This window comes from Rhinopithecus roxellana, chromosome 9 (assembly GCF_007565055.1).
Source record: "Rhinopithecus roxellana isolate Shanxi Qingling chromosome 9, ASM756505v1, whole genome shotgun sequence".
In the NCBI taxonomy this organism is placed as follows: Eukaryota; Metazoa; Chordata; class Mammalia; order Primates; family Cercopithecidae; genus Rhinopithecus; species Rhinopithecus roxellana.
The window spans coordinates 24,145,291-24,170,167 of record NC_044557.1 but is presented as its reverse complement, the minus strand read 5'-3'; the positions used below and the strand labels follow the sequence as shown (position 1 = coordinate 24,170,167).

At 44.8% G+C, this 24,877-nt stretch overlaps 2 protein-coding genes and 1 pseudogene across 3 annotated transcripts in view; 1 reads left to right on the top strand and 2 right to left on the bottom strand.

The window, feature by feature from the left end:
* Nucleotides 1–3,594: 3,594 nt before the first annotated feature.
* Nucleotides 3,595–4,500, bottom strand: LOC115899624 (annotated as a pseudogene). Its single transcript, XR_004059247.1, has one exon. The product of XR_004059247.1 is annotated as a protein phosphatase 1 regulatory subunit 14B pseudogene (transcript).
* Nucleotides 4,501–8,898: 4,398 nt separating this feature from the next.
* MBOAT4 (membrane bound O-acyltransferase domain containing 4) lies at nucleotides 8,899–23,111 on the top strand. Its single transcript, XM_010370892.2, has 3 exons — nucleotides 8,899–9,100; nucleotides 15,654–15,878; nucleotides 21,876–23,111. The coding sequence occupies exons 1-3, from the start codon at nucleotides 8,982–8,984 to the stop codon at nucleotides 22,837–22,839; spliced, it is 1,308 nt and encodes a 435-aa protein (XP_010369194.1). The 5' UTR covers nucleotides 8,899–8,981; the 3' UTR covers nucleotides 22,840–23,111.
* LEPROTL1 (leptin receptor overlapping transcript like 1) overlaps nucleotides 16,064–24,877 on the bottom strand; it is a 45,870-nt gene continuing 37,056 nt past the window's right edge. The window contains exon 4 of the mRNA XM_010370889.2: nucleotides 16,064–17,136. Within this exon, the coding sequence (XP_010369191.1) occupies nucleotides 16,906–17,136 (231 nt within the window). The 3' untranslated portion in view covers nucleotides 16,064–16,905. The remainder of the gene's footprint in view (nucleotides 17,137–24,877) is intronic.

The window sequence follows — 24,877 nt, the reverse complement described above, 5'->3', positions numbered from 1 at the left end:
GCCTGTACCCCTAGTTACTCGAGAGGATCGCCTGAGCCCAATGAAGCTGCAGCGAGCTATGAGCATGCCACTGCACTCCAGCGAGCTGTGAGCATGCTACTGCACTGCAGCCTGGGCTACAAAGCTAGATACTATCTCTGATAAAAGAATAAAAGCTGTTTATTGCAATCCAGTGCGCGTCATTATGCCCTCATTTTACCCACTTGCGTAGGCGTGATCACACCCTAAAGATATTCCTCTGACCTCACCGTTGCTTCTTTTCAGCCTCTGCCTTTCTCTACACATTAGGACTTTTCCTGGCCCTTTTCTCTCTCTATCCTTCCTGTAGGTTAAGTGCCCTCCACCTGCTTGCTCTGTAATGAATGTCTCTGGTTCTGCCCGCTCTGCCGATCTTCACACCTGATATTCGGTTGACTGATTGACATCGCCACTCAGAGTCGTATGGAACCTAAAACTTCCAGAACTTCGATTAACACTCCCGTCCTCCCTCCAACCTGCTGCTTTTTTGATCCACACCATTTGCCCAGTTGCTCAAGCCAGACACTCGAGAGTCACCCTGGCACTTCTCACCCCTACATCTGTAATAGACCTGCAAGTTCTGCTTGTCCTAGCTTGGGTCTCATGCTTACACTTTACCCTGTCAACCCGACCACCTCTGTAATCTAATCTCAGCTGATGTGTCTCTCTCAATTGTTCGCTCCTTCCATACTTGGCCTCTGAAATCACACTCCCTCATCTCACCCCCCCAACCCTGATCCAAGTAGTTCTCCTGTAGTCAAAATCATCCTCTAAAAGACAAATTGAGGCCGGGCGCGTGGCTCACACCTGTAATTAATCCCAGCACTTTGAGGGGCCGAGATGGGAGTATCGCTTGAGGCCAGGAGTTGGAGACCAGCCTGGTCAACACAGCAAGATCCCATCTCTATATTTTTTTCTATAATGTATTTTTTTAAAAAATGGAAAAATAAATAAGAGCCAAATTCAGTTATTTGATTTCCCCTTCCTCTTAAAATCCACACTGCTTTCCAAAACCTATCTCTGAGCTACATCCAGCCCCTGCCTACTTCTCTCTTCTCTCATTTCGTGTTCCTCTTCCTCTTTCTGTGTGTTCGATCACACACTTATTCTCCAAAAAAGCAAAGCTGACTCTCCACCCCCAACCGCTTCCACTTGCCCCCACCCTAACACCTTCTGACCCTTTATCTCTCAGATGTCACATACTCAGTTTTCAACCAGAGAAACAGAAGTAGTAGTAGATGTATATCAAGAGGTTTATTGTAAGGAATTGGCTTATATGATTGTGGGGCTCCAGCTAAGCAAGTCCAAAATCTGTACACTATGCTGGAACTCTCATACAAGGGCTATTGTTCACCGGAGGAATTTCTTCAGGGAAGCCCAGCTCTGTCTTATGGCGTTCAACTGATTGAATCGGGCCCACCCAGATTATCTAGGATAATCTCCCTTCCTTAAAGTGAACATCAGTTCACTTTAGGAGGGATGGACTTTAATCACATCCACAAAATACCTTTACAGCAGCATCTAGATTAGTGTTTGACTAATGACTTGGGAATGTAGCCTAACCAAGTTGACACAAAAAAAACTGACCATCACACTCAGGGACTTAGTTCTTTCTGGCTGCTATAACAAAATACAGTTGGCCGTTTGGGTTTGACATCTGTGGTTGGTTGACATCAACCAACGTTGGATCAAAAATTTGGGAGAAAAAAATTACACAAGTTTCCAAAAAGCAAAACTTGAATTTGCTGCATGCCAAGTACTACATTGAAGCCATGTGAATGAAGTGATATGTAGGAATTGTATTAGATATTCTGAATAATATAAACATGATTGAAAGGATATGGGAGGGTATGCATCAGTTAGTTATATGCAAATATTACACCACTTTTTATCAGGGACTTGAGCATCTGCAGATTTTGGCGTCAGGTATCCGGGAACCAGTTCCCCAACCATACTGAGAGACAGTTATACCTTAGGCTGGGTATAGTAGTCCTTTCTTATCCTTGGGGGATACATTCCAAGACCTCTAGTGGATGCCTGAAACCACAGATATTACTGAACCCTCTATATACTATGCACACATTTCCTTTTCCTCAATAGTTTCATGGATAAAAGATTTATTCTTACCATAGATCTTAGCAACCTCAGAATATAGGTTTGGTTTCTTTCCTTTCTAAATCAAGAAATTTTCACGTTTTCACTTAAAAAAAGCATTTTACAGTTTCTCTTTGGCAGATCCAAATCACCAGCACCGCTGCTTTTGTGCTTTGGGGCCATTATGAAGTAAAATAAGAGTGACTTGAACACAAGCACTGTGATACTGCAACAGTGTATCTGATAACTGAGAAGGCCTTAATGGGCAGGTAGTATCAACAATGTGGATACTGAGGACAAAGGGATGATTCATGTCCTGGCCTAGAGAGAGCAGGATGGTATCAGAGTTCATCACGCTACTCAAAATAGTGTGCAATTTAAAACTCAAGAATTGTTTATTTCTGGAATTTTCTATGTAATATTTTTGGACTGACTTTGACTACAAGTTACCGAAACCCCACAGAAGATGAAACCATGGATAAGGGCGACTACCGTTATTTATAAGCAAAGACATTTATTGCTAACAGTTGTAGAGGCTGGGGAGTCCAAGATCAAAGCGCTGGAGATTCTGTGTCTGATGAGAGCCCTCATCACCTAATCACCTCCCAAATGTCCCACCTTTTAATTGCCAAGTAGTCAATAAAATATCAGTTGTGAAGCTCGGCAGAGAGGACAGAACCTCGAAGGTTTTATGTCAACATATGAATTCTGGAGGGACACAAACATTCAGACCATAGCACCATTTAATAAAAAATAGGCTACCCTTCCTGTTCTAATTATTTTCTCTATGGGGTAAGGATTGCACTTATCACTCTCAGTTCTATTTAGGCAGGAATTCAGCAAACTAGACAAGAGGGTGATATAGAGGCTTGGCAGTTCCCTATTAGAATACACCCACCTGATCAGCAGGGAAACATTATAACTACATTTGAGCCTTTTCCTTTTAATAACTCAAATAATTTAAACAAGCTATTAATCAGTATGGACCGGGTTCTCCTTTTGTAATGGGACTGTTAAAGAATGTTGCTGTTTCCAGTGGAATGATTTCTACTGACTGGGATGCTTTTACTTGAACTTGCCTGACTCCTGCTCAGTTCTTACAATTTAAAACTTCGTGGGCAGATGAAGCTTCTGTTCAGGCTGCTTGCAACGCCCAGACCCAACCTCAAATTAATATAACTGCAGACCAACTTTAGGGTTGGCGGCAGGGCTGGTTTAGATGCACAAGTGGTCATGCAGGATGATGCCATAGAACAGCTTAGGGGGGTGTGCATTAGAGCTTGGGAAAAAATCACACAGGTGGAAAACAATATCCTCCCTTTAGTGTTGTAAAACAGGGACCAAAAGAACTGTATGTGGATTTTACAGCTCAGTTACAGGAGTCTCTTAAAAAGGTGATTGCAGATTCGGCTGCTCAGGATATAGTGTTGCAGTTATTAGCTTTTTTTTTTTTTTTTTTTTTTTTTTTTTTTTTTTTTTAGCTGCACCAAAGGCATCTCCTAGCTTTATTAACGGGCCCGCGCTGCAGAGTCAATATAAAAACACAAAAAGTCCCATCAGTTTAATAACAATAAAAAACCCCAAAAGTGGAAAACTGAGGGGGCAGGGGAAGAGACCCCTGGGCCAGGGGCACGAGGAGCCCTGCTCATGGCACCAGGCCTGGCCGCAGGGTCCCCCGGTATTGCTGTTGCTACGAGGTCGGGGGGCAGCGATTGTCCTGTGGGAGCCACCGTTCGCCTGGGTCGGGGACCCTCACTTCTTCTGGGGTGTGCTCAGCTTCTGCATGCCCCGGATCTTGTCCAGCAGGCCAGAGATGAAGGCCTCTGTGGGTTTGTAACAGTCAACCAGCAGCTCCTTGACCCTGGCAGCCCGGGCATCATCACTCTCCATGTCCAGAAGCTCATCCACATCAATCTCCAGTTCTGGGATCTCTTCTTCCTGGCAGTCGTAGAGGCGCGTAAGCTGCTCCAGGATCCACTCCTCTAGGTTGAGGCGCTTCCGTAGTTCCTTGCGGTCATACTTGACGGTGACCTTCCCTTGGCGCCTCACTGGGCCCTCATCGTCCGCGCCACCCGGGCCCTCTCCTGCGGCCCCGGGGGGGCTCTGAAAGTAGACGCGTGGTCCTGGGCCGCCACTGCCCGGCCCGGGGGCCGGGGCCGCCAACGCCGCGCCCCCCGCCGGGCCGCTGTCCGCCTGGCGGCCGCCGGGGCCACGTGCGCGCGTTGGGCCCCTCCCTGCGCCGCCGCCTCCGGGACGCCCGCCGGCTGGCTCGGGTTAGCTCGCCCGCTCAGCTCCGCGCGGCTCCGCGGCGAGGGCGGCGGCGGGGGCGCCCGGGGGCAGCTGCAGCATGCGGAGCCCCCGGGCCTGGCCTGGCCGCGCCCCGCCCCCTCCCCGCTGATCCGCCCGCCCTTTGTCCCCCGCGGCCGCCGCCCGAGCTCAGTTATTAGCTTTTGACAATGTTAATCCGGATTGCCAGACTGCTCTGCGACCTATTAGAGGGAAAGCACATTTAATTGATTATATCAAGGCCTGTGACAGTATCAGAGGTAATCTGCATAAAGCTACTTTGTTGGCACAGGCAATGGAAGGACTGAGAGTGGATAAAGGAAATACTCCATTTCCTAGAGCTTGTTTTAACTGTGGGAAGCATGGTCATACTAAAAAAGAATGTAGAAAAAATCAGCAAGTCAGGCCGCCAGATAGGGGAAAAAAGAAAACTGTTGCGCCTGAAATTTGTTCAAAATGCAAAAAAGGAAAACATTGGGCTAATCAGTGTCACTCTAAGTTTGATAAAGATGGGAACCCCATTTCGGGAAACGCCATGAGGGGCTCGTCCCGGCCCTGTTCTAAACCCGGGCATTTCCAGCTCAGGCCATTCGCACCCCTGTGCAATGTCTGTCCCCCACCACAGCCAGTAGTGCCACAGTAGATTTATGCTGCCCAAAAGTTGTGAGCCTTCTGCCTCGGGAACCACTGCAAAAGGTACCAGCAGGAATTTGTGGACCCTTGTGAGGGGGGACGATGGGATTACTTATAGGAAGGTCTAGTTTAAATTTAAAAGGGGTACAAGTACTAACAGGAGTCACTGATTCAGATTATAATGGGGAAATTCAAATTGTTATTTCTACTTCTGCTCCCTGGAAAGCAGAGCCAAGAGAGCGCATAGCACAACTCCTGATTGTGCCATACGTGGGAAAGGGGAAAAGTGAAATTAAATGAACAGGAGGATTTGGAAGCACAAATAAACAAGATAAAGCAGCTTACTGGGTAAATCAAATTACTGATAAACGTCCTACCTGTGAAATAACTATTCAGGAAAGAAATTTAAAGGTTTGGTAGATACAGAGGCGGACATTTCAATCATTTCTGTACAGCACTGGCCTTCCGCATGGCCAATCAACACGCTCAATTTAACATAGTTGGAGTTGGTAAAGCCCCTGAAGTATGTCAAAGTAGTTATATTTTGCACTGTGAAGGGCCTGATGGACAACCTGGGACTATTCAACCAATTATAACTTCTCTACCTATAAGTCTATGGGGAAGAGATTTGTTACAGCAATGGGGAGCACAAGTTCTAATTCCTGAACAATTGTATAGCCCTTAAAGTCAACATATGATGCATGAAATGGGTATGTCCCTGGTATGGGACTAGGAAAAAATTTGCAAGCTTTAAAGGAACCACTTCAAGCAGAAAGACAAAGTTCCCACCAAGGTTTAGGATATCGTTTTTGAGGGCGGCCATTGTTAAAAGCCTCCAGAACCTATACCTTTAAAATGGTTAACAGATAAGCCAATTTGGATAAAACAATGGCCGCTAAGTAAAGAAAAACTGGAGGCTTTAGAGGAATTAGTTACTGAACAACTAGAAAACGGGCACATAGCTCCAACATTTTCCCCTTAGAATTCTCCAGTTTTCGTAATTAAGAAAAAATCAGGTAAATGGAGAATGTTAACTGACTCAAGAGCCATTAATTCGGTTATACAACCTTAAAATAATAACTTGGGGTCGAGGTTATGCTTGTGTTTCTCCAGGACTGAATCAACAGCCGATTTGGATACCATCAAGACACCTGAAACCTTATCATGAGCCAGATGCCGAGGAAGGGATTCTGGGAGGATCCTGAGGACCCCCCGGTTGCACCCATCTCAAGACTGATGCTGAGGAGAACCCCAACTGTCATGAGCAACACCCCCCAAACACAGTCACCCACCTGGGGACAGATCAAGAAGCTGTCACAGCTGGTGGAAGAAAGTCTGAGGAAAGCGGGACAACCAGTCACAATGAGTAATTGAATGGTAGCTATGATCGCGGTGATCACCATTGCTGTGAGTATTCCTTCAACAAGGGCTGACAAGAGAACAATTATACTTATTAGGCATATTTATCAATCCTGGCTGGCAATAATGCCTGGATGTAATCACCCTACGACACAGTTACACAGGCTTTCTGACCTCAGTATTTACCATAATAAATCTGCTCCTATAATTGAATTGAGGCATACTGCCCTCAAAAACCTATTTGTAAACAGAATTGGACCTGGCCAGAAATAATGAACATACTCGTTTGGGAAGACTGCATTGCAGAACAGGCAGAGGTGCTGTGCAACGATTCCTATGGAATCATTATTAATTGGTCCCCTAAGGGGATGTTTAGCTTAAATTGCACCTCTCAGTCTGCATGCCACAGCCACACTATATTCAGCTGGTCTGAACAAAATGGTCAGATGGTAGAAATGGTAAGAAGTATGGCAAGAGTTCCTATTATCTGGAACCATGGCGATATAGTGGCACCTCAACCTCAAATGATATGGCCCGCTGTAGGAGCTAAACATAAGGATTTGTGGAAACTATTAATACTCTTAATAAGATCAAAATTTGGGAAAGAATAAAAAAAGCATCTAGAAGGACACTCTACAAACTTGACTTCGGATATTGCAAAATTAAAAGAACAAATATTTAAAGCATCCCAGGCACACCTGACGTTAATGCCAGGAACTGGAGTGCTTAAAGGAGCTACAGACAGATTAGCAGCTAGTAACCCACTAAAATGGATAAAAACACTTGGAAGCTCTGTGATTTCAATGATGATTGTGCTTTTAATCTGTGTTATGTGTCTTTGTGTAGTCTGCATATGCAGATCCCAACTCCTGCAAGAAGTAGCTCACCGTGACAAAGCTGCCTTTGCTTTTGTTGCTTTGCAAATCAAAGAAGGGGGACATGTTGGGAATAGGCCCCCAAAATCTGGCCATAAACTGGCTCCAAAACTGGCCATAAACAAAATCTCTGCAGCACTATGACATGTTCATGATGGCCATGATGCCCATGCTGGAAGGTTGTGGGTTTACCAGAATGAGGGCAAGGAACACCTGGCCCACCCAGGGCGGAAAACCGTTTAAAGGTGTTCTTAAACCACAAACAATAGCATGAGTGATCTGTGCCTTAAGGACATGCTCCTGCTGCAGATAACTAGCCAGGTCCCATCCCTTTATTTCCCATAAGGAATACTTTTAGTTAATCTGTAATCTATAGAAACAATGCTTAACACTGGCTTGCTGTCAATAAATATGTGGGTAAATCTCTGTCCGAGGCTCTCAACTCTGAAGGCTGTGAGACCCCTGATTTCCCACTCCACACTCTATATTTCTGTGTGTGTGTCTTTAATTCCTCTAGCACTGCTGGGTTAGGGTCTAACCAAACTACTCTCGGCATTCCCATTAACTGTTTTACTGTTGCCTAAGACTTTGTGCCTTCTGTGGCCTAGAATAAGCAACCCATCTGTTTGGAAACATCCTTTCATAGAGAGCCAACTTCAGCATTTCCACTCTTCCAAAATCCTTTTTGATTCTGTATGTCTGCAGGTGATTATTTATTTATCCCCTTCTGTACACCAGTGTACCTACAGTTCTTTAACAAAGGTATTTATTTCCATTTCTGTTTCTCTAGTAGACTGAGAGCCACATGAGTGCAGGACTACGTCTTACTCATTCCCATATTTGTAGTGCTTAGCAAAGAGTGTCATAAAATGGTAGCCCAATAATGCTCGTAATGTTAATTATTGAATCACTTTACCTTCAGCTACATTCAATCAGCCAGCTTTATATGCCATGCTTTTACATGCTTTATCTGATTTTCATAACGGTTCTGTTGAGACAGGCATAATTATGTCTAATTTTAAGGTGAAGCTTAGTCCCAGAGAGGTGATGTGACTTGCTCAAAGTTCCCCAATCAATAAGATTTGCCGACATGGCAAAACCTCATCGCTACAAAAAATATAAAAATTAGCCGGGCATGGTGGCACATGCCTATAGCCCCAGCTTCTCAGGAGGCTGAGGTGGGAGGGTCACTTGAGTTGGGGAGGTGGAGGTTGCAGTAAGCTGACATTGCACTACTGCACTCCAGCCTGGGTGACAGAGCCAGACCCTATCTCAAAAAAAGAAAAAGAAAATAACCTGCTTCCTTTCCTCCTGGTCACATTCTTGTTTCCCCTTTTCAGTCCACAGAGTTGTCTGTCCATAGTTGGGAAATGAGATTTTTCATTAACTTAGTGAAGAAAATATGACAGCGTGACAACTGGAAAGGCAAATAGTATGCTATGTCAATGAAACAAAGCCACAACTCCCAAAAGCAATGTTTTCAGTGCATATCATGATTAATGTTACCCCAAAATGTGTTTTGGTTTCCATAGTGCAGTTCCTCAATCAGAAAGCCAGTTTTTATTCTGCTTATCTCCAGAGCTTTTGTTTGCCTTTTGCTCACCCTAGCCCCACTAAACCAGATAAAAAGACCAGAGAGCCTGGTTGAGATTACTCTTGGAGGAAGGCATCACTTAAGGACACTGGAAAAGACAGGCTTTTTTATTCTGGTTCCTAATGGAGTGGCTTCGGCTGTTCTTTCTCCATCCTGTATCATTTTACCAGGGGGCTGCATTTCCCTTTGCATTTCTGTTCAATTATCTCTGCATCATGGATTCATTCTCCACTCGTGCCAGGTAGGCTGGATGGCTATTTTTACTCTTATATCCAGAAATATGATAGTGACCGGGCGCGGCGGCTCACGCCTGTAATCCCTGCACTTTGGGAGGCTGAGGCGGGCAGATTACTTGAGGCCAGGAGTTCGAGACCTGCCTGGCCAACATAGCGAAACCTTGTCTCTACCACAAATACAAAAAAATTAGCCAGGCATGGTGGCTCACGCCTATAGTTCCAGCTCCTCAGGAGGCTGAGGCAGGAGACTCGCTTAAGCCCAGGAGGTGGAGGTTGCAGTGAGCCGAGATTGCGCCATTGCACTCCAGCCTGGGCAATGGAGCAAGCCTCTACAAAAAAAAAAAAAAAAAAAGAAAGAAAGAAAAAGCCAGAAATACTATAGTAGGGCAAAAAGCAGAGTAGACTGCAGATGTAAAGATTACAATACATTAATTACAATTGTTTTTAACTTACTCTCACTGTCACTGATTATTGATTGCTTGATAATGAGTATGTGTAATAGAGTAAAACTAAATTGGAAATTCACACCCTGTCTGCACTGACGTAAGGTTTGCTGGGTTCACGTTAAATGGCAAGTGTATGAAAATAAACTCTCAGGAGAGACAGTTGTTGCAATGGTACAGGAATTCTCCAAATGGATATATCTCTGTCAACCATAGATCTCAGATATTCTTGAATAGACCTAATTTTATGGAATTTTATTGTTTTCGATCAAATTACATTTTACACAAAGTTACATCAGTATAAGTTTTATCATAACTAAATGTGATTTTTAAAGTGCCTTTATATGAATTCTCAGAGAAATGAAATAAGTCAAAATGAATCTTGTTAGATTAGCTATATGATCATTTGAAGTTCAAAAATTATTGTCACTAGAGATGTGATGACTTGATTTTAATAATTTTTTTAATATCAAATAACCTCAACACATTAGAGACAGTACCTATCTTTTTAGATTGTTCATGTAAGATTTTATTTTTTTAACATAGACAAAAGGCAAGAACTTAACTGAATGTAGAACAGAAATGGCAAGTGTATTGTTAACGTGGCTACATGATTTTCTGTTAAATTGAAAAGTTGCAAATACATCTTTAATTTTATTTACTTATATGTATTTTTGGAGACAGAGTCTCTCTCTGTCACCCAAGCTGGAGTGCAATGGCATGATCTTGGCTCATTGCAACCTCCACCTCCTGGGCTCAAGGGATTCTCTTGCCTCAGCCTTCCCAGTAGCTGGGACTACAGGTGCGCACGACCATGCCCAGCTAATTTGAAATACATTTTAAAAAATAATCCCAACTTTTATTTTAGATTCAGGGGGTATATGGGTAGGTTTGTTACATGGGTATATTGTATGATGCTGAAGTTTGGTGTACGATTGATCCCATCACCCAGGTAGTGAGCACAGTACCCAACAGTAAGTTTTTCAACCCTTTCCCCCTGACAGTCCCTATTTTTAACAAGGTTTTGTGGAATGTCCTTTCGTAAAGTGAAAATCTGTTGTCAAAGGGCCACTTCCTAATAATTCACTTATTTTGGGAATTAGGATTTTCATATATTGGGTTTCTTTCTTTTTTTATTATTATTATACTTTAAGTTCTAGGGTACATGTGCACAACGTGCAGGTTTGTTACATACGTATACTTGTGCCATGTTGGTGTGCTGCACCCATCAACTCATCAGCACCCATCAATTTGTCATTTACATCGGGTATAAGACCCAATGCAATCCCTCCCCCCCCCCCTCCCCATAATAGTCCCCGGTGTGTGATGTTCCCCTTCCCGAGTCCAAGTGATCTCATTGTTCAGTTCCCAACTATGAGTGAGAACATGCGGTGTTTGGTTTTCTGTTCTCGTGATAATTTGCTGAGAATGATGGTTTCCAGCTGCATCCATGTCCCTACAAAGGACGCAAACTCATCCTTTTTTATGGCTGCATAGTATTCCGTGGTGTATATGTGCCACATTTTCTTAATCCAGTCTGTCACTGATGGACATTTGGGTTGATTATATTGGGTTTCTTAAATAAAATATAGCTGTATCTAGATCAGTTAGGATTGTGGAATTTGATTAAACAATAGTATGATCACGTGTTCACGACTGTCTGATGGCCCTTAACTTCACTTATGGAGATTGGACTTGGGGAACAGCTGTAAAGAAGTTTCCTTTTAAGAAAGAATCTCAAAACAATAAAGAAACGTGAGTGCAAAAATTAGGATTAATCCTCATGGAGTTACCTTAGGGTGAAGATTGCTCAGTTTCTGGCTGGATGCAGTGGCTCACACCTGTAATCCTAGTAATTGGGAGGCTGAGGCAAGTGGATAGCTTGAGCCCAGGCATTTGAGACCTGCCTGGGCAATATGACAAAACCCCTGTCTCTATGAAAAGTACAAAAAATTAGCCAAGTGTGATGGTACATGCCTGTAATCCCAGCTACTTAGGAGCCTGAGGCAGGAGGATCCCTTGAGCCCAGGAGGTTGAGGTTGTAGTAAGTCGTGATCATGCCACTGCACTCCAGCCTGGGCAGCAGGGCGAGACTGGAAATAAATAAAATAAAAATAAAACAATAATAAAATAAAAATAAAAATAAAATAAAAAAGACTTCTCACTTTGGATTCAGCCTGTCAAAAAAATAAAAATAAAATAAAAAAGACTTCTCACTCTGGATTCAGCCTGTTGAGTCCTAACTCCCTCACCTAACTAAGTGTCCTTGTGTATGTGAATATACTTCACCCAAATGCCCTCTTCTTATCTATAAAACAGAAAACATAATGCCTATCTCATGGGGTTATTTTAAATATTAAATAAGTATATTTCTCATAAAGGATTATTAGCACAATGCCTAGAATGAAACAAGCAATCGCAAAGTCACACATTCTACATTGTCCATGTACAGACAATTTAATATTTATAAAACTTCTAGGGAGTTGCCTCTGGGTGGGAGGGTTGCTGTGTAAAGGATAAATGTTCCCCCTATTGTTTTCCCATAGCAGGGAAGTGAAGGACCACAGTGTTAACTGGGGCGTTAAGTGGGGAAGTCACCCCAAGCACAGGCTCAAAGAGAAGCACAGAAATGGCCCAGACTTTTGAGTAATAGATGCTTTCACACTGAGACACTTAACGTTCTCCCCCAAGAAAAAAAGTGGTTCTTGCTAACCTGTGCCTGGCACTGTGCCCAGAGCCGTAACACACATTTGCCTTGCAATGGTGTTTCCTGGTTCTGAGTTGGTAGAGAAATTCTAAGCTTCTTTGACTCGCTTTCCCTGACCAGTCAGTCCTTTTTTCTTTTCTTTTTTTTTTCTCTTTTTCTCTTTTTTTTTTTTTTTTTTTTTTTTTTTTTTTTTTTTTTTTGGAGACGGAGTCTCTCTCTATTACCCAGGCTGGAGTGCAGCAGTGTGATCTCAGCTCACTGCAACCTCTGCCTCCCGAGTTCAAGCGATTCTCCTGCCTCAGCCTCTGGAGTAGCTGGGATTACAGGGGCCCGCCACCGCGCCCTACTAATTTTTTTTTGGTATTTTTAGTAGAAACAGGGTTTCACCATGTTAGCCAGGCTGGCCTTGAACTCCTGACTTCAAGTGATCTGCCCGCCTCAGCCTCCCAAAGTGCTGGGATTACAAGCATGAGCCACCACGCCCAGCTATTCCACACTTTTTCTGACCCCTTCATTCAACTTTATTAATTTGGCACCAATTAAAAAACAAGCCTCCAGGGGCCGGGCGCGGTGGCTCAAGCCTGTAATCCCAGCACTTTGGGAGGCCGAGACGGGCGGATCACGAGGTCAGGAGATCGAGACCATCCTGGCTAATACGGTGAAACCCTGTCTCTACTTAAAAATACAAAAAACTAGCCGGGCGACGAGGCAGGCGCCTGTAGTCCCAGCTACTGGGGAGGCTGAGGCAGGAGAATGGCGTAAACCCGGGAGGCGGAGCTTGCAGTGAGCTGAGATCCGGCCACTGCACTCCAGCCTGGGTGGCAGAGCAAGACTCCGTCTCAAAAAAAAAAAAAAAAAAAAAACAACAAGCCTCCATATAATGCAGAAGGAAGAACCAAGTGTGCATAATGTGAACCTTCCCAGGCCTCTGCAGATCCACATCTCCTTGGCTTCTGAGAGAGGCATGATTCACAAACCATTTCATCAATGTGGGTATTTTACAACATTAAAAAAACACTGGCCAGGCACCCTGGCTCACGCCTGTAATCCCAAGACTTTGGGAAGCCAAGGCAGGAGGATTGCATGAGTCTGGGAGTTCGAGACCAGCCTGGGCAACACGGCAAATCTCCATATCTACAAAAAATATTTTAAAAATTAGCCAGGTATGGTGGTGTGTGCCGATAGTCCCAGCTACTAGGGAGGCTGAGGTGGGAGGATTTCTTGAGCTGGGGAGGTCAAGGCTGCAGTGAGTCATGATCGTGTCACTGCACTCCAGCCTGGGCAACAGGGACCCTGTCTTAAAAACAAGACAAACACTGCTCTTTTCCTCCCTGGCCACCTGAAAATTGGCCACTGTGATGAAAGACACAGCAGCTATCCAGACAAAGGAGTTCATAATCAACTGACAACTTCGGTGGAAACATACGGTCGTGGTCATCCTTCACTCTGGGAAGGCAACAGTACTGAGAAAGAAATTTGGGAAAAACTAGCCAAAATGTACAAGATCTCCTGGACATGATATACAAGATGGAGATCATCTTTGTATTTAGATTCTGACCGCATTTTGTTGTAGCAAGATAATTGGCATGATTTATGATTCCCTGGATTATGCAAAAAAAAAAGTGAACCCAAGCATAATCTTGTAAGACATAGCCCAGATGAGAGAAAAAGACACCAAGAAAACAGCAAAAGGAATGCAAGGACAGAATGAAGAAAGTCAGGGGGCCCCAAAAGCCAGTGTTGGTGCTGTCAAAAAGGAGTCCAGATTCTGCAATGGCCGGGCGCGGTGACTCACGCCTATAACCCCAGGACTTTGGGAGGCCAAGGTGGGCAGATCACCTTAAGTACAGTGTCTAACACTGTACCAGGAGTTTGAGACAGTGTCTAAGACTGAGGCCAAGAGTTAAAGAGCAGCCTGGCCAACATGGCAAAACCCCGTCTCTACTAAAAATGCAAAAATTAGCCAGGCATAGTGGCAGGTGCCTGTAATCCCAGCTACTCCAGAGGCTGAGGCAGGAGGATCGCTTGAACCCGGGAGACAGAGGTTGCAGTGAGCCAAGGTCGCACCACTGCACTCCAGCCCAGGCAAGAGAGTGAGACTCCGTCTAAAAAAAAGAAAAAAAGATTCTGCAATGACTTCATCTGCGGTGATTGTGCCGATTTTTCATGACAGGATATAATAAACTGTAACAACCTTTTGGGTTTTTTTAGAGACAAGATCTTGCACTGTTACCCAAACCGGAGTGCAATGGTGCGATCATGGCTCAAGTGTAGCCTCTAACTCCTGGGCTCAAGTGATCCTGCCCGCTCAGAATGCTGAGTAGCTAGGACTACAGGTGTGCCACCATGCATGGCTATTAAAAATTTTTTTTGTAGAGATGAGATCTTGCTATATTGCCCAGGCTGCTCTCAAACTCTGGCCTCTAGTGATCTTCCCTCCTTGGACTCCCAAAGTGCTGAGATTACAAGTGTGAGCCACTGTGCCTGGCCTAAACTGTATAAACTTTAATAAAACAAAATCCTAACTCATAAGATCTTAAGGTGCAGTAGTGAGGATGAAGGGTGGATATAAAGATTTTTCTGAGTTTTCACTTTTCAAAGGGAAGTATTGAGTCTCCTTTCTCTGTCAGCCTCTGGAATGCTTCCGGGTAGCGCAACCTGGTGAAAAGGAAGGCGCTCATCTTGAGAGGATGTCTTGGACGTTCTTCGAGATCCTTTACACTAGGTTCACAGCACGTTTCAGTCAGACAACGTACCAGGAGATTTCAAAGATGTCCTTGCTAGCCAGACTTCCAGGACTGTCAGGGGCAGGTGGTGGAATACCTTGGGTGGGAATCGCTTGAATGGTGGGCATCAAAGAGAGAGGTTCCAGGGCCACTAAGGCAGGAATTGAGATTTGTCTCCAGGCCAGGGATGTGGCTCATGCCTGTAATCCTAGCACTTTGGGAGGCCAAGGCAGGAGGATTGCTTGAGGCCAGGCGTTTGAGACTGGGCAACACACCAAGACCCCATCTCTAAAAAAATAAAAAGTTAACAGGCATGGTGGTGCATACCTTTAGTCCATCCCAGGTGGGAGGATCACTGGAGCCCAGGAGGTCAAGGCCATGATTGTAACTCTGTACTCACCCTGGGTGACAGAAAGAGACCCTGTCTAAAAAAAAAAAAAAAAAAAAAGAAGATTAAGAAGATTTGTCTCCAAGGCGGAAGTTTACAAATTTACCCTGGCTCTTTCTCCTGTGATTGTTTCCTTCTGAAGAACAAAAGGAAGGCCCCAGAGTGCTAACAGCACGGCTACTGTAGGTGTTGTGTGGGGTCTACTCAGATAGGGTTCCCTGGAGTGACATCTGCAGTGATTCCTTTGCTGTGTGGTTCTGAGTCATTCTCCCCAGGGTGTCCCTTCTCTTTCAGGTACCTCTTTCTCCTGGCTGGAGGAGGTGCCCTGGCTGTGGCTGCCATGGGTCCCTATGCCGTGCTCATCTTCACCCCTGCTGTCTGCTCCGTGGCTCTCCTCTATTCCCTGGCCCCGCAGCAAGTCCACAGGTGGACCTTCTGCTTTCAGATGAGCTGGCAGACCTTGTGTCACCTGGGTCTGCACTACACTGAGTATTATCTGCATGAGCCTCCTTCCGTGAGGTAAGCAGCCTGTTCATTGGTCATGCTCAGTCCTCCCGCGGTTTGCTTGTACCATGGCGGTAGCAGAGAGAACCTGGGTGTTGGGGTTGGAATCCTGATTCTTCCACATTTGACCAGTGTGACCTTGAGCAAGTCATTTTACCTCTTTCAGACTCATATCTTTTTCTGGAAAAAGACATGGAGCTAACAATAGTGTGTTGCAAGATTGTCATGAATGTTAATTAACCGCCCAATGGGTTCACCTTCTCCACTGCCTAGACAGACAGGGGAATTGCAACAGAGAAAGAGTAATTCCCAGAGAACTGGCTATGCGGGAGACAGGAGTTTTATTATTACTCCAAGCATTCAGGGTCGTCATAATCAGCTTCCCCGAGCATTTGGGGATCAGAGTATTTAAGGATAATTTGGTGGGTAGTGGGAGGCCAGTGAGTTGAGAGTGCTGATTGGTTGGGTTGGAGATGAAATCATAGGGAGTCGGAGCTGTCTTCTTGTACTGAGTCAGATCCTGGGTGGGGGCCACAAGACCAGATGAGCCAGTTTATCGATCTGGGTGGTGCCAGCTGACCCATCAAGGGCAGGGTCTGCAAAATATCTCAAGCACTGATCTCAGGCCTTAGAATAGTAATGTTATCCCCAGGAGCAATTTGGGGAGGGTCAGAACCTTGTCATCTCCAGCTGCATGACTCCTAAACCATAATTTCTAATCTTTTGGCTAATTGTTAGTCCTGCAAAGGCAGTCTAGTTTCCAGGCAAGAAGGGGTTTGTTCTGGGAAAAGGCTGTGATCGTCTTTGTTTTAAACTATAAGCTATAAACTAAGTTCCCCACAAAATGAGTCCCAGGAATGAACAAGGACAGCTTGGAGGTTAGCAGCAAGATGGAGTTGGTTAGGTCAGACATCTTTCACTGTCTCATTTATAATTTTGCAATGGCAGTTTCATTAGAATGAATATAAATGTGATTCTGTGGCTAATCATCGCTGCCACGTGTTGCCTACCTGGTGCAGTGTTTGGCACTGAGCAGTAGTTGTCATTGTGCCTGAGAGGGAGGGCAAAGCAGGAATCCTAGAGCCCACAGAGCAGGCCTGCCCAGAAGTGACTCAGCACTGTCTACCAGCCTCAGCACGGGTTGAGTGGACACTCCGCTTGCAGGTGTCAATCTTCCCATGGTGGCTGCTGGGAGAGGCAGCTGCTGTGTCAGTGTTTCTCTTCCTTCAGACTCAGCTGTTCCCATCTTGCTGAAGAAGAGTAGGCACCCCATCTAGAAAACAGAAATCAAGAGCTAATTACAGTCTAGAGAAGTGTTGTCATGAATCAGCAAGATCCGTGAGATGAGGGGAAACATTGCTTTGTGATCTGCAGATCTCATGTTCCTGGCTCTCTCTGGTGATCACAATTGGCTTCAGGGTCACTCGGTGCAGAGGCTGTGATGCTCCAGGTGGTCACCTATCTGATTCTAGCCTGTGGTTGGTTCACTTGCTTTGCCATCCTGACTATACCCAGAATTTTTTTTTTTTTCCTATGAAGACTATTTTCAGCCGGGCACAGTGGCTCACTCCCGTAATCCCAACATTTTGGGAGGCCGAGGTGGGCAGATCACTTGAGGCCAGGAGTTCAAGACCAGCCTGGCCAACATGGCGAAACCCCATATCTGCTAAAAATACAAAAATTGGCTGGGCATAGTGGCGGATGCCTGGAATCCCAGCTACTCGGGAGGCTGAGACAGGAGATTGCATCACTGCACTCCAGCCTGGGTGACAGAGGGAGACACTGTCTCAAAAAAAAAAAAAAAAAAAAAAAAAAATAGACTATTTTCACCAAAAGCTTCAGGTTGGCTGCTCTAAGAAAAAGGCAAGATGGCAGGTGGGTGGGGTGTAGGAAGTACCAAATGGGATGGAGTGAATCAGGATTTCAGTAGGGAGCTGGGGCCTGATGAGGCTGGGAGGGCAAGTTGAACAGGAGCTGGCTGGATGTGAGGGAGGCTGGAGCAGACCTGGAATGGGGGACTCTGCTAGTCGAGCAGGGCTGCTGCCATCACACGGTGCCACAGACTGGGTGACTCAAATAACAGAAATTCATTTCCTCACAGTTCTGGAGGCTGAAAGTCACTGATGATGGCGTCAGCAGGGCTGGGTTCTTCTGAGGCCATTCTCATGGCTTGCAGGTGGCAGTGTCCCCCTGTGTCCGTGTGATGGTCACTCTTCTGTCTGTGCATGCATCGGTGTCCTAATTGTTCTCATAAGGACTCTGTGCATATTAGATTAGTGCCATCCTAATGACCTCATTTAACCTTAATCACATCTTCAAAGACCCTAACTCCACATACAGCCGCATTCTGAGGTACTGGGGTCAGGCCATTAGCATAGGAATTTTGGGGACACGTTCAGTCCATAAAAGAGAGCGAGTGAGCAGAGTTTGGTGGCATTTGGAGGCTACCTTGCTTCCAGTGAGAATCAGTCAAGTAAGCAGGTCAGTTTTTCTTAAATCTTCAGACAGATGGATGGAGACAGCAGCAGCTGGAAGACTGTTGTTTTCTCTGCACAGGACAGCGTTTCTGACTGTAGAGTGTGTCATTGTAATTTTCTTTCCTTTTTTTTTTTTTTTTTGAGACAGGGTCTTGCTCTGTTGCCCAGGCTGGAGTGCAGTGGCATGCTCATGGCTCACTGCAGCCTCGACCTCCCAGGCTCAAGCAATCCTCCCACCTCAGCCTCCTCAGTAGCTGGGACCACAGGCATGCGCCACCACATAGGGCTAATTTTTCATATTTTTTTGTAGAAATGGGGTTTTGCCATGTTGCCCAGGCTGGTCTCAAACTCTTGGGATCAAGTGATCAGCCCACCTCACCTCAGCCTCCCAAAGTGCTGGGATTACAGGCGTGAGCCACTGTACCCAGCCTAATTTTCATTCGCTGTTCTCCTCAATGATCTTGCCAGCAGAATCTTTGATGGGGAAGCAGTAAGAGCTCAGGTGATTGGTTAAGACCATATTTCAAATTGCTAATGGCTCAGCACACACTGTGATCCATTCCTTAGTACAAATCCCACATTAGACAAAGTCTTACAGCCAGGACCCGGTTTGTATTTAAAATCTTCACCTTCCTATCTTTTCTTCACTACCGAGTTTTTGTTTCCTCGATGGCAAATTTCTCCCAAGTCTCGGATCCTAATTGTTGTAGGCCTTTCTTGGAAATATCATAATCAACATTTCCCACAATGTTCCTCATCATTCTCTTATTTGCATCTCTGACTAATGTTTAATTTCCCCATTTACTTGATCCTGCCTGATGTCACCCTAAATAACAAACAGAAAGAGGCTCCCTAAAAGAAAATGATGGGGCTGGGGGTGGTGGCTCACACCTATAATCCCAGCCCTTTGGGAGACTGAGGCAGGTGGATCACTTGAGCCTAGGAGTTTGAGACCAGCCTGGCCAACATAGCGAAATCCTGTCTCTACAAAAAAAAAAAAAAACCACAGAAATTAACTAGGTGTGGTAGCACATGTCTGTAGTCCCAGCTTCTCAGGAGGGAGAGAGGGGAGGATCACCTGAGTCTGGGAGGCAGTGGTTGCAGTGAGCCAAGATGGTGCCACTGCACTCCAGCCTGGGTGATAGAGTGAGACCATGTCTTAGGAAAAACAAAGCAAGAAAAAAGAAAGGAAAAGAAAAGAAAAGAAAACAATGCTTATGGCTGAGAGCAGTGGCTCACACCTGTAATTCTAGCACTTTGGGAGGCCAAGGCAGGTGGATCACCTGAGATCAGGAGTTCAAGATCAGCCTGGCAGACATGGCGAAACCCTGTCTCTACTAAAAATACAAAAATTAGCTGGGCGTGGTGGCGTGCACCTGTAATTCCAGCTACTCAGGAGGCTGAAGCAGGAGAGTCGCTTGAACCCAGGAGGCAGCAAAGGTTGCAGTGGGCTGAGATTGCACCACTGCACTCCAGCCTGGGCCGCAGAGTGAGACTCCTTCTCCAAAAATAAAAAATAAAAAAAGAAAATGATACGTATTTAGGGATTGGGCATTACAGTGGGAATATGTGTGCCATAGTATGTGTATTCAGGTAGGTAAAGGAAGACAAAGTTTTTGTTTGTTTGTTTGGTTGGTTTTTTTGAGATGGAGTCTCGCTCTGTCACCAGGCTGGCATGCAGTGACACAATCTCAGCTCACTGCAACCTCTGCCTCCCAGGTTCCAGTGATTCTCCTGCCTCAGCCTCCTGAGTAGCTGGGACTACAGGCACGCACCACAAAGCCCAGCTAATTTTTGTATTTTTAGTAGAGATGGGGTTTCACCGTATTGGCCAGGATGGTCTCGATCTCTTGACCTTGTGATCCATCTGCCTCGGCCTCCCAAAGTGCTGGGATTACAGGTGTGAGCCACCACACCCAGCCAGTAAGAGAAAGTGTTTTAAGAGAAAAATAAGGAGGATTATATAATTGTGTTGAAATCATTATCCTTGAATACAGGATCAATGACAAGGGTGATGCCAGTCTGTGGTTCGGCAGGCAGTGGCTGGGCAGGTGACCTCACAAAAGTATTTTTTTGGGTAGGGTTGCAATGGTTTTTGTGCAAGGTTGTGGTTTTTGCAGTCTTTTGTGGTAGTTTTTGTTATCTGACATACAAGCATTGAGAACCCTCTCTTCATACCTTTCCCTGGCTCTGTTTGTCAGAATTGTTTTGTTTTGTTTTGCTTTTTAACACAAGTGATTTCGTTTTTTTTTTTTTTTTCTTTTTCGTTTGCTTTTTCTTTTTTTTTTGAGACAGGGTCTCACTTGGATGCCTAGGCTGGAGTGCAGTGGTGCAATCATAACTCACTGCAGCCTTGAGCTCCTGGGCTCAAGGGTTCCACCCATGTCAGCCTCCCAAAGTGATGGGATTACAGGCATGACCCACTGCACCCAGCCATGATTCCATTTTTATTCCCACAGCTTTCAAATTGGAATAGTGTGTGGTTCTGAATTAATTCAAGAGTCTTCAGCTGTTAAAGTAAAATTTCCCAGGCAAATTCTCCTATTCAGGATGGCAGATTTCAGGATAGAAGATGGAATGGATCTCTGAGATCCCTGGGAAGCTTCTCAAGTTGAACATGAGTGTAAATGTGTGCATCTTTTTTTCTTTAAAACAAACAAGGCCGGGCGCGGTGGCTCAAGCCTATAATCCAGCACTTTGGGAGGCCGAGACGGGCGGATCACGAGGTCAGGAGATCGAGACCATCCTGGCTAACACGGTGAAACCCCGTCTCTACTAAAAAAATACAAAAATCTAGCCGGGCGAGGTGGCGGGCGCCTGTAGTCCCAGCTACTCTGGAGGCTGAGGCAGGAGAATGGCGTAAACCTGGGAGGCGGAGCTTGCAGTGAGCTGAGATCCGGCCACTGCACTCCAGCCTGGGCGACAGAGCGAGACTCCGTCTCAAAAAAAAAAAAAAAAAAAAAAAAAAAAAAAATATATATATATATATATATATATATATATATATATATGCAATATACGTACATATTCCTACAGATATACATATACTTATTTATAAAAAACACATGATCATTACAAAAAATTCAAACAAAGCAAAAAGTGAAAGATCTTCTTATGCTAATCTCATTCCCTAGAGGTAACTACTCTTAAAAGTTTGGGGTATATTAGTCTAGACTTAAGCTCCACTGTATATTTAAGATCTGTAAATATTGCTGGGGGTGGTGGCTCATACCTGTAATCCCAGTTTACACTCCCAAAGTGTAATCCCAGCACTTTGGGAGGCCGAGACTGACAGGTTGCTTAAGCCCAGGAGTTTGAGGTCAGCCTGGGCAACATAGTAAGACCCCATCTCTATAAAAAATAAATAAGATTGATTTATTTTAAGATTTATTTTTTGTGGGGTCCTGCAGGTCATGAGATTAATCTTAGCTATACAGACCTGTGTATTTCCTGTGAGATCATGTATGACAGACTGGAATAATAGAAAGAGAATAAATACAGAGTGTTTTTATGTTTTAAAAAAATTGTCTTGCAGGTTCTGCATCACTCTTTCTTCTCTCATGCTCTTGACCCAGAGGGTCACGTCCCTCTCTCTGGACATTTGTGAGGGGAAAGTGGAGGCAGCATCTGGAGGCATCAGGAGCAGGAGCTCTTTGTCTGAGGTTGTGTGTAAGGCACTGCCCTATTTCAGCTACTTGCTCTTTTTCCCTGCTCTCCTAGGAGGCTCTCTGTGCTCCTTCCAGCGATTTCAGGCTTGTGTTCAAGGGTCCAGTGCTTTGTATCCCAGGCACTCTTTCTGGGCTCTGAGCTGGAGGGGTCTGCAGATTCTTGGACTAGAATGCATAAACGTGGCAGTGAGCAGGATGGTGGATGCAGGAGCAGGACTGACCGATTGCCAGCAATTTGAGTGCATCTATGTTGTGTGGACCACAGCTGGGCTTTTTAAGCTCACCTACTACTCCCACTGGATCCTGGATGACTCCCTCCTCCACGCAGCGGGCTTTGGGTCTGAGCTTGGTCAGAGCCCTGGAGAGGAGGGATATGTCCCCGATGCGGACATCTGGACCCTGGAAAGAACCCACAGGATATCTGTGTTTGCAAGAAAGTGGAACCAAAGCACAGCTCGATGGCTCCGACGGCTTGTATTCCAGCACAGCAGGGTGTGGCCGTTGTTGCAGACATTTGCCTTCTCTGCCTGGTGGCACGGACTCCATCCAGGACAGGTGTTTGGTTTCCTTTGCTGGGCCGTGATGGTGGAAGCTGACTACCTGATTCACTCCTTTGCCAATGAGTTTATCAGATCCTGGCCCATGAGGCTGTTCTACAGAACCCTCACCTGGGCCCACACCCAGTTGATCATTGCCTACATCATGCTGGCTGTGGAGGTCAGGAGCCTCTCCTCTCTCTGGTTGCTCTGTAATTCGTACAACAGTGTCTTTCCCATGGTGTACTGTATTCTGCTTTTGCTATTGGTGAAGAGAAAGCACAAATGTAAGTGACATCTTTCCCTGGCTTTCATCTTATACACCCATGAAACAGTTTAGAAAGTGCCAGATGATGCATCAATAATGCGTACATCTGAACTTTTCCATAATAAAAATTTTTCTAAAGTTTTAGATGAATATACCCAGTGACTTGAAGTAGGAATTTGTGTATCTCCTTTAGCAAGCTATTCTGCTGGTACTGAGGATACGAAAGGGAAAAATACGTGGTTTCTTCCCACAAGGTTTACAGTCTAGATGGGGAAGCAAAGATTAAGTAAAGTGATACATAAAAACACAAGGTGCTGTGAATGAGATGGCAAACGCTCTACATATAGACACCCCAAAACTGAGTGTTCAGCTGGCCCACCTGATCCTGGAATGGGAACTTTAGCAACACAAAACCAAAACAAAACCTAACTCATTATCACATTGGTTTGTTATATGGACTACAGACTCATATCCATTATTAAGTTTGAAAATTATTTTCTAAATTTGAAAATTTGGGCCAGGTGCAGTGGTTCATACCTGTAATCCCAGCACTTTGCAAGGCTGAGGTGGAAGGATTGCTTGAGGCCAGGAGTTTGAGACCAGGTTGGGCAACAGAGCAAGACCTTGTCTCAAAATATATATATGTGTGTGTGTGTGTGTGTGTGTGTGTGTATGTATATGTATATTTGGGTGGGCTTGATGTATGCACCTAAAGACCTAGCTCCTCTGGAGGCTGAGAAGGATCTCTTGAGTCCAGGAGTTCGAGGCTGCAGTGAGGTGTGATTGTGCCACTGCACCCCAGCCTGGATGACAGAGGAAGGCCCCATATGCTAAAAAACATTTTTGGGCCGGGTGCGGTGGCTCACATCTGTAATCCCAGCACTTTGGGAGGCCAAGGTGGGCAGATCAGAAAGTCAGGAGTTCAAGACCAGCCTGGCCAATATGGTGAAACCCCGTCTCTACTAAAAATACAAAAATTAGCCGGACATGGTGGCGGGTGCCTATAGTCCCAGCTACTTGGGAGGCTGAGGCAGGAGAATTGCTTGAATCCGGGGTGTGGAGGTTGCACACTCCAGCCTGGGCAACAGAGCAAGACTCTCTCTCAAAAAAAAAAAATTTTTTTTTGAAAATTTGAAAAAAAATTGTCCTAAAAATAAATGGCTGATATTATTCCCAGAGATACGTTAATAAACTAAAAACCCACATGATAACTATTTGCATAATTGTTAAATACAAAGCTGACTCATAAACATGTCTTACAAAGAGATCAATAACAGGAAGTAAACACTACTTTAATATGACTTTGAGGGTGGGTTTGATTCTTTTTTTTCTTGGCATATCCTAAATAACTCCCTCTGTTTCTTCCTGTTAGAATTTAAAATACACAAGAGAAAAGTATCAGGACTTCCAAATTATGCAGTAGCAATATCATTTAACTAGCACTTACAAATTACTGCCACATCTGCAGGTCACCTGTACTGTTATGTAATTACCATTTTTCTTCAATCAACTTTAACTTACTTATAAAACTTACCCTGCTTCTAAGCAATGGCAGTGATGAAAATTGGGTTTGGTGTAGTAATTCTATTTTACTCCAGTACTCACTAAAAGAGACACATTCTTGTTCCAAAAAAAAAAAAAAAAAAGAAAAAGCCTCTTTATTTGTGTACTGTGTAAAACCATCTGCTTATCTAGGGTGACATCTATGACATCTATCCCACCATATGAAACATTGTACAGGTATCTCAGCTTGAGTATTCCAAACCAATCCTTCTCACCCTTTTCAAAATGTAAAATTGCAAATAAGCTTTTTGATGTGGTTTGGGTCTGTGTCCCCACCCAAATCTCACATCGAATTGTAATCCCCAGTGCTGGAAGAGGGGCCTGGTGGGAGGTGATTAAATCATGGGGGTGGATTTCCCCCTTGCTGTTCTCATAATAGTGAGTGAGTTCTCACAAGATCTGGTTGTTCATAAAAGTGTGTAGTACCTTCCTGCTCTTTCTCTTCCTCCTGCTCCAGCCATGTAAAGCGTGCCTCCTGCCTCTTCACCTTCTGCCAGATTTT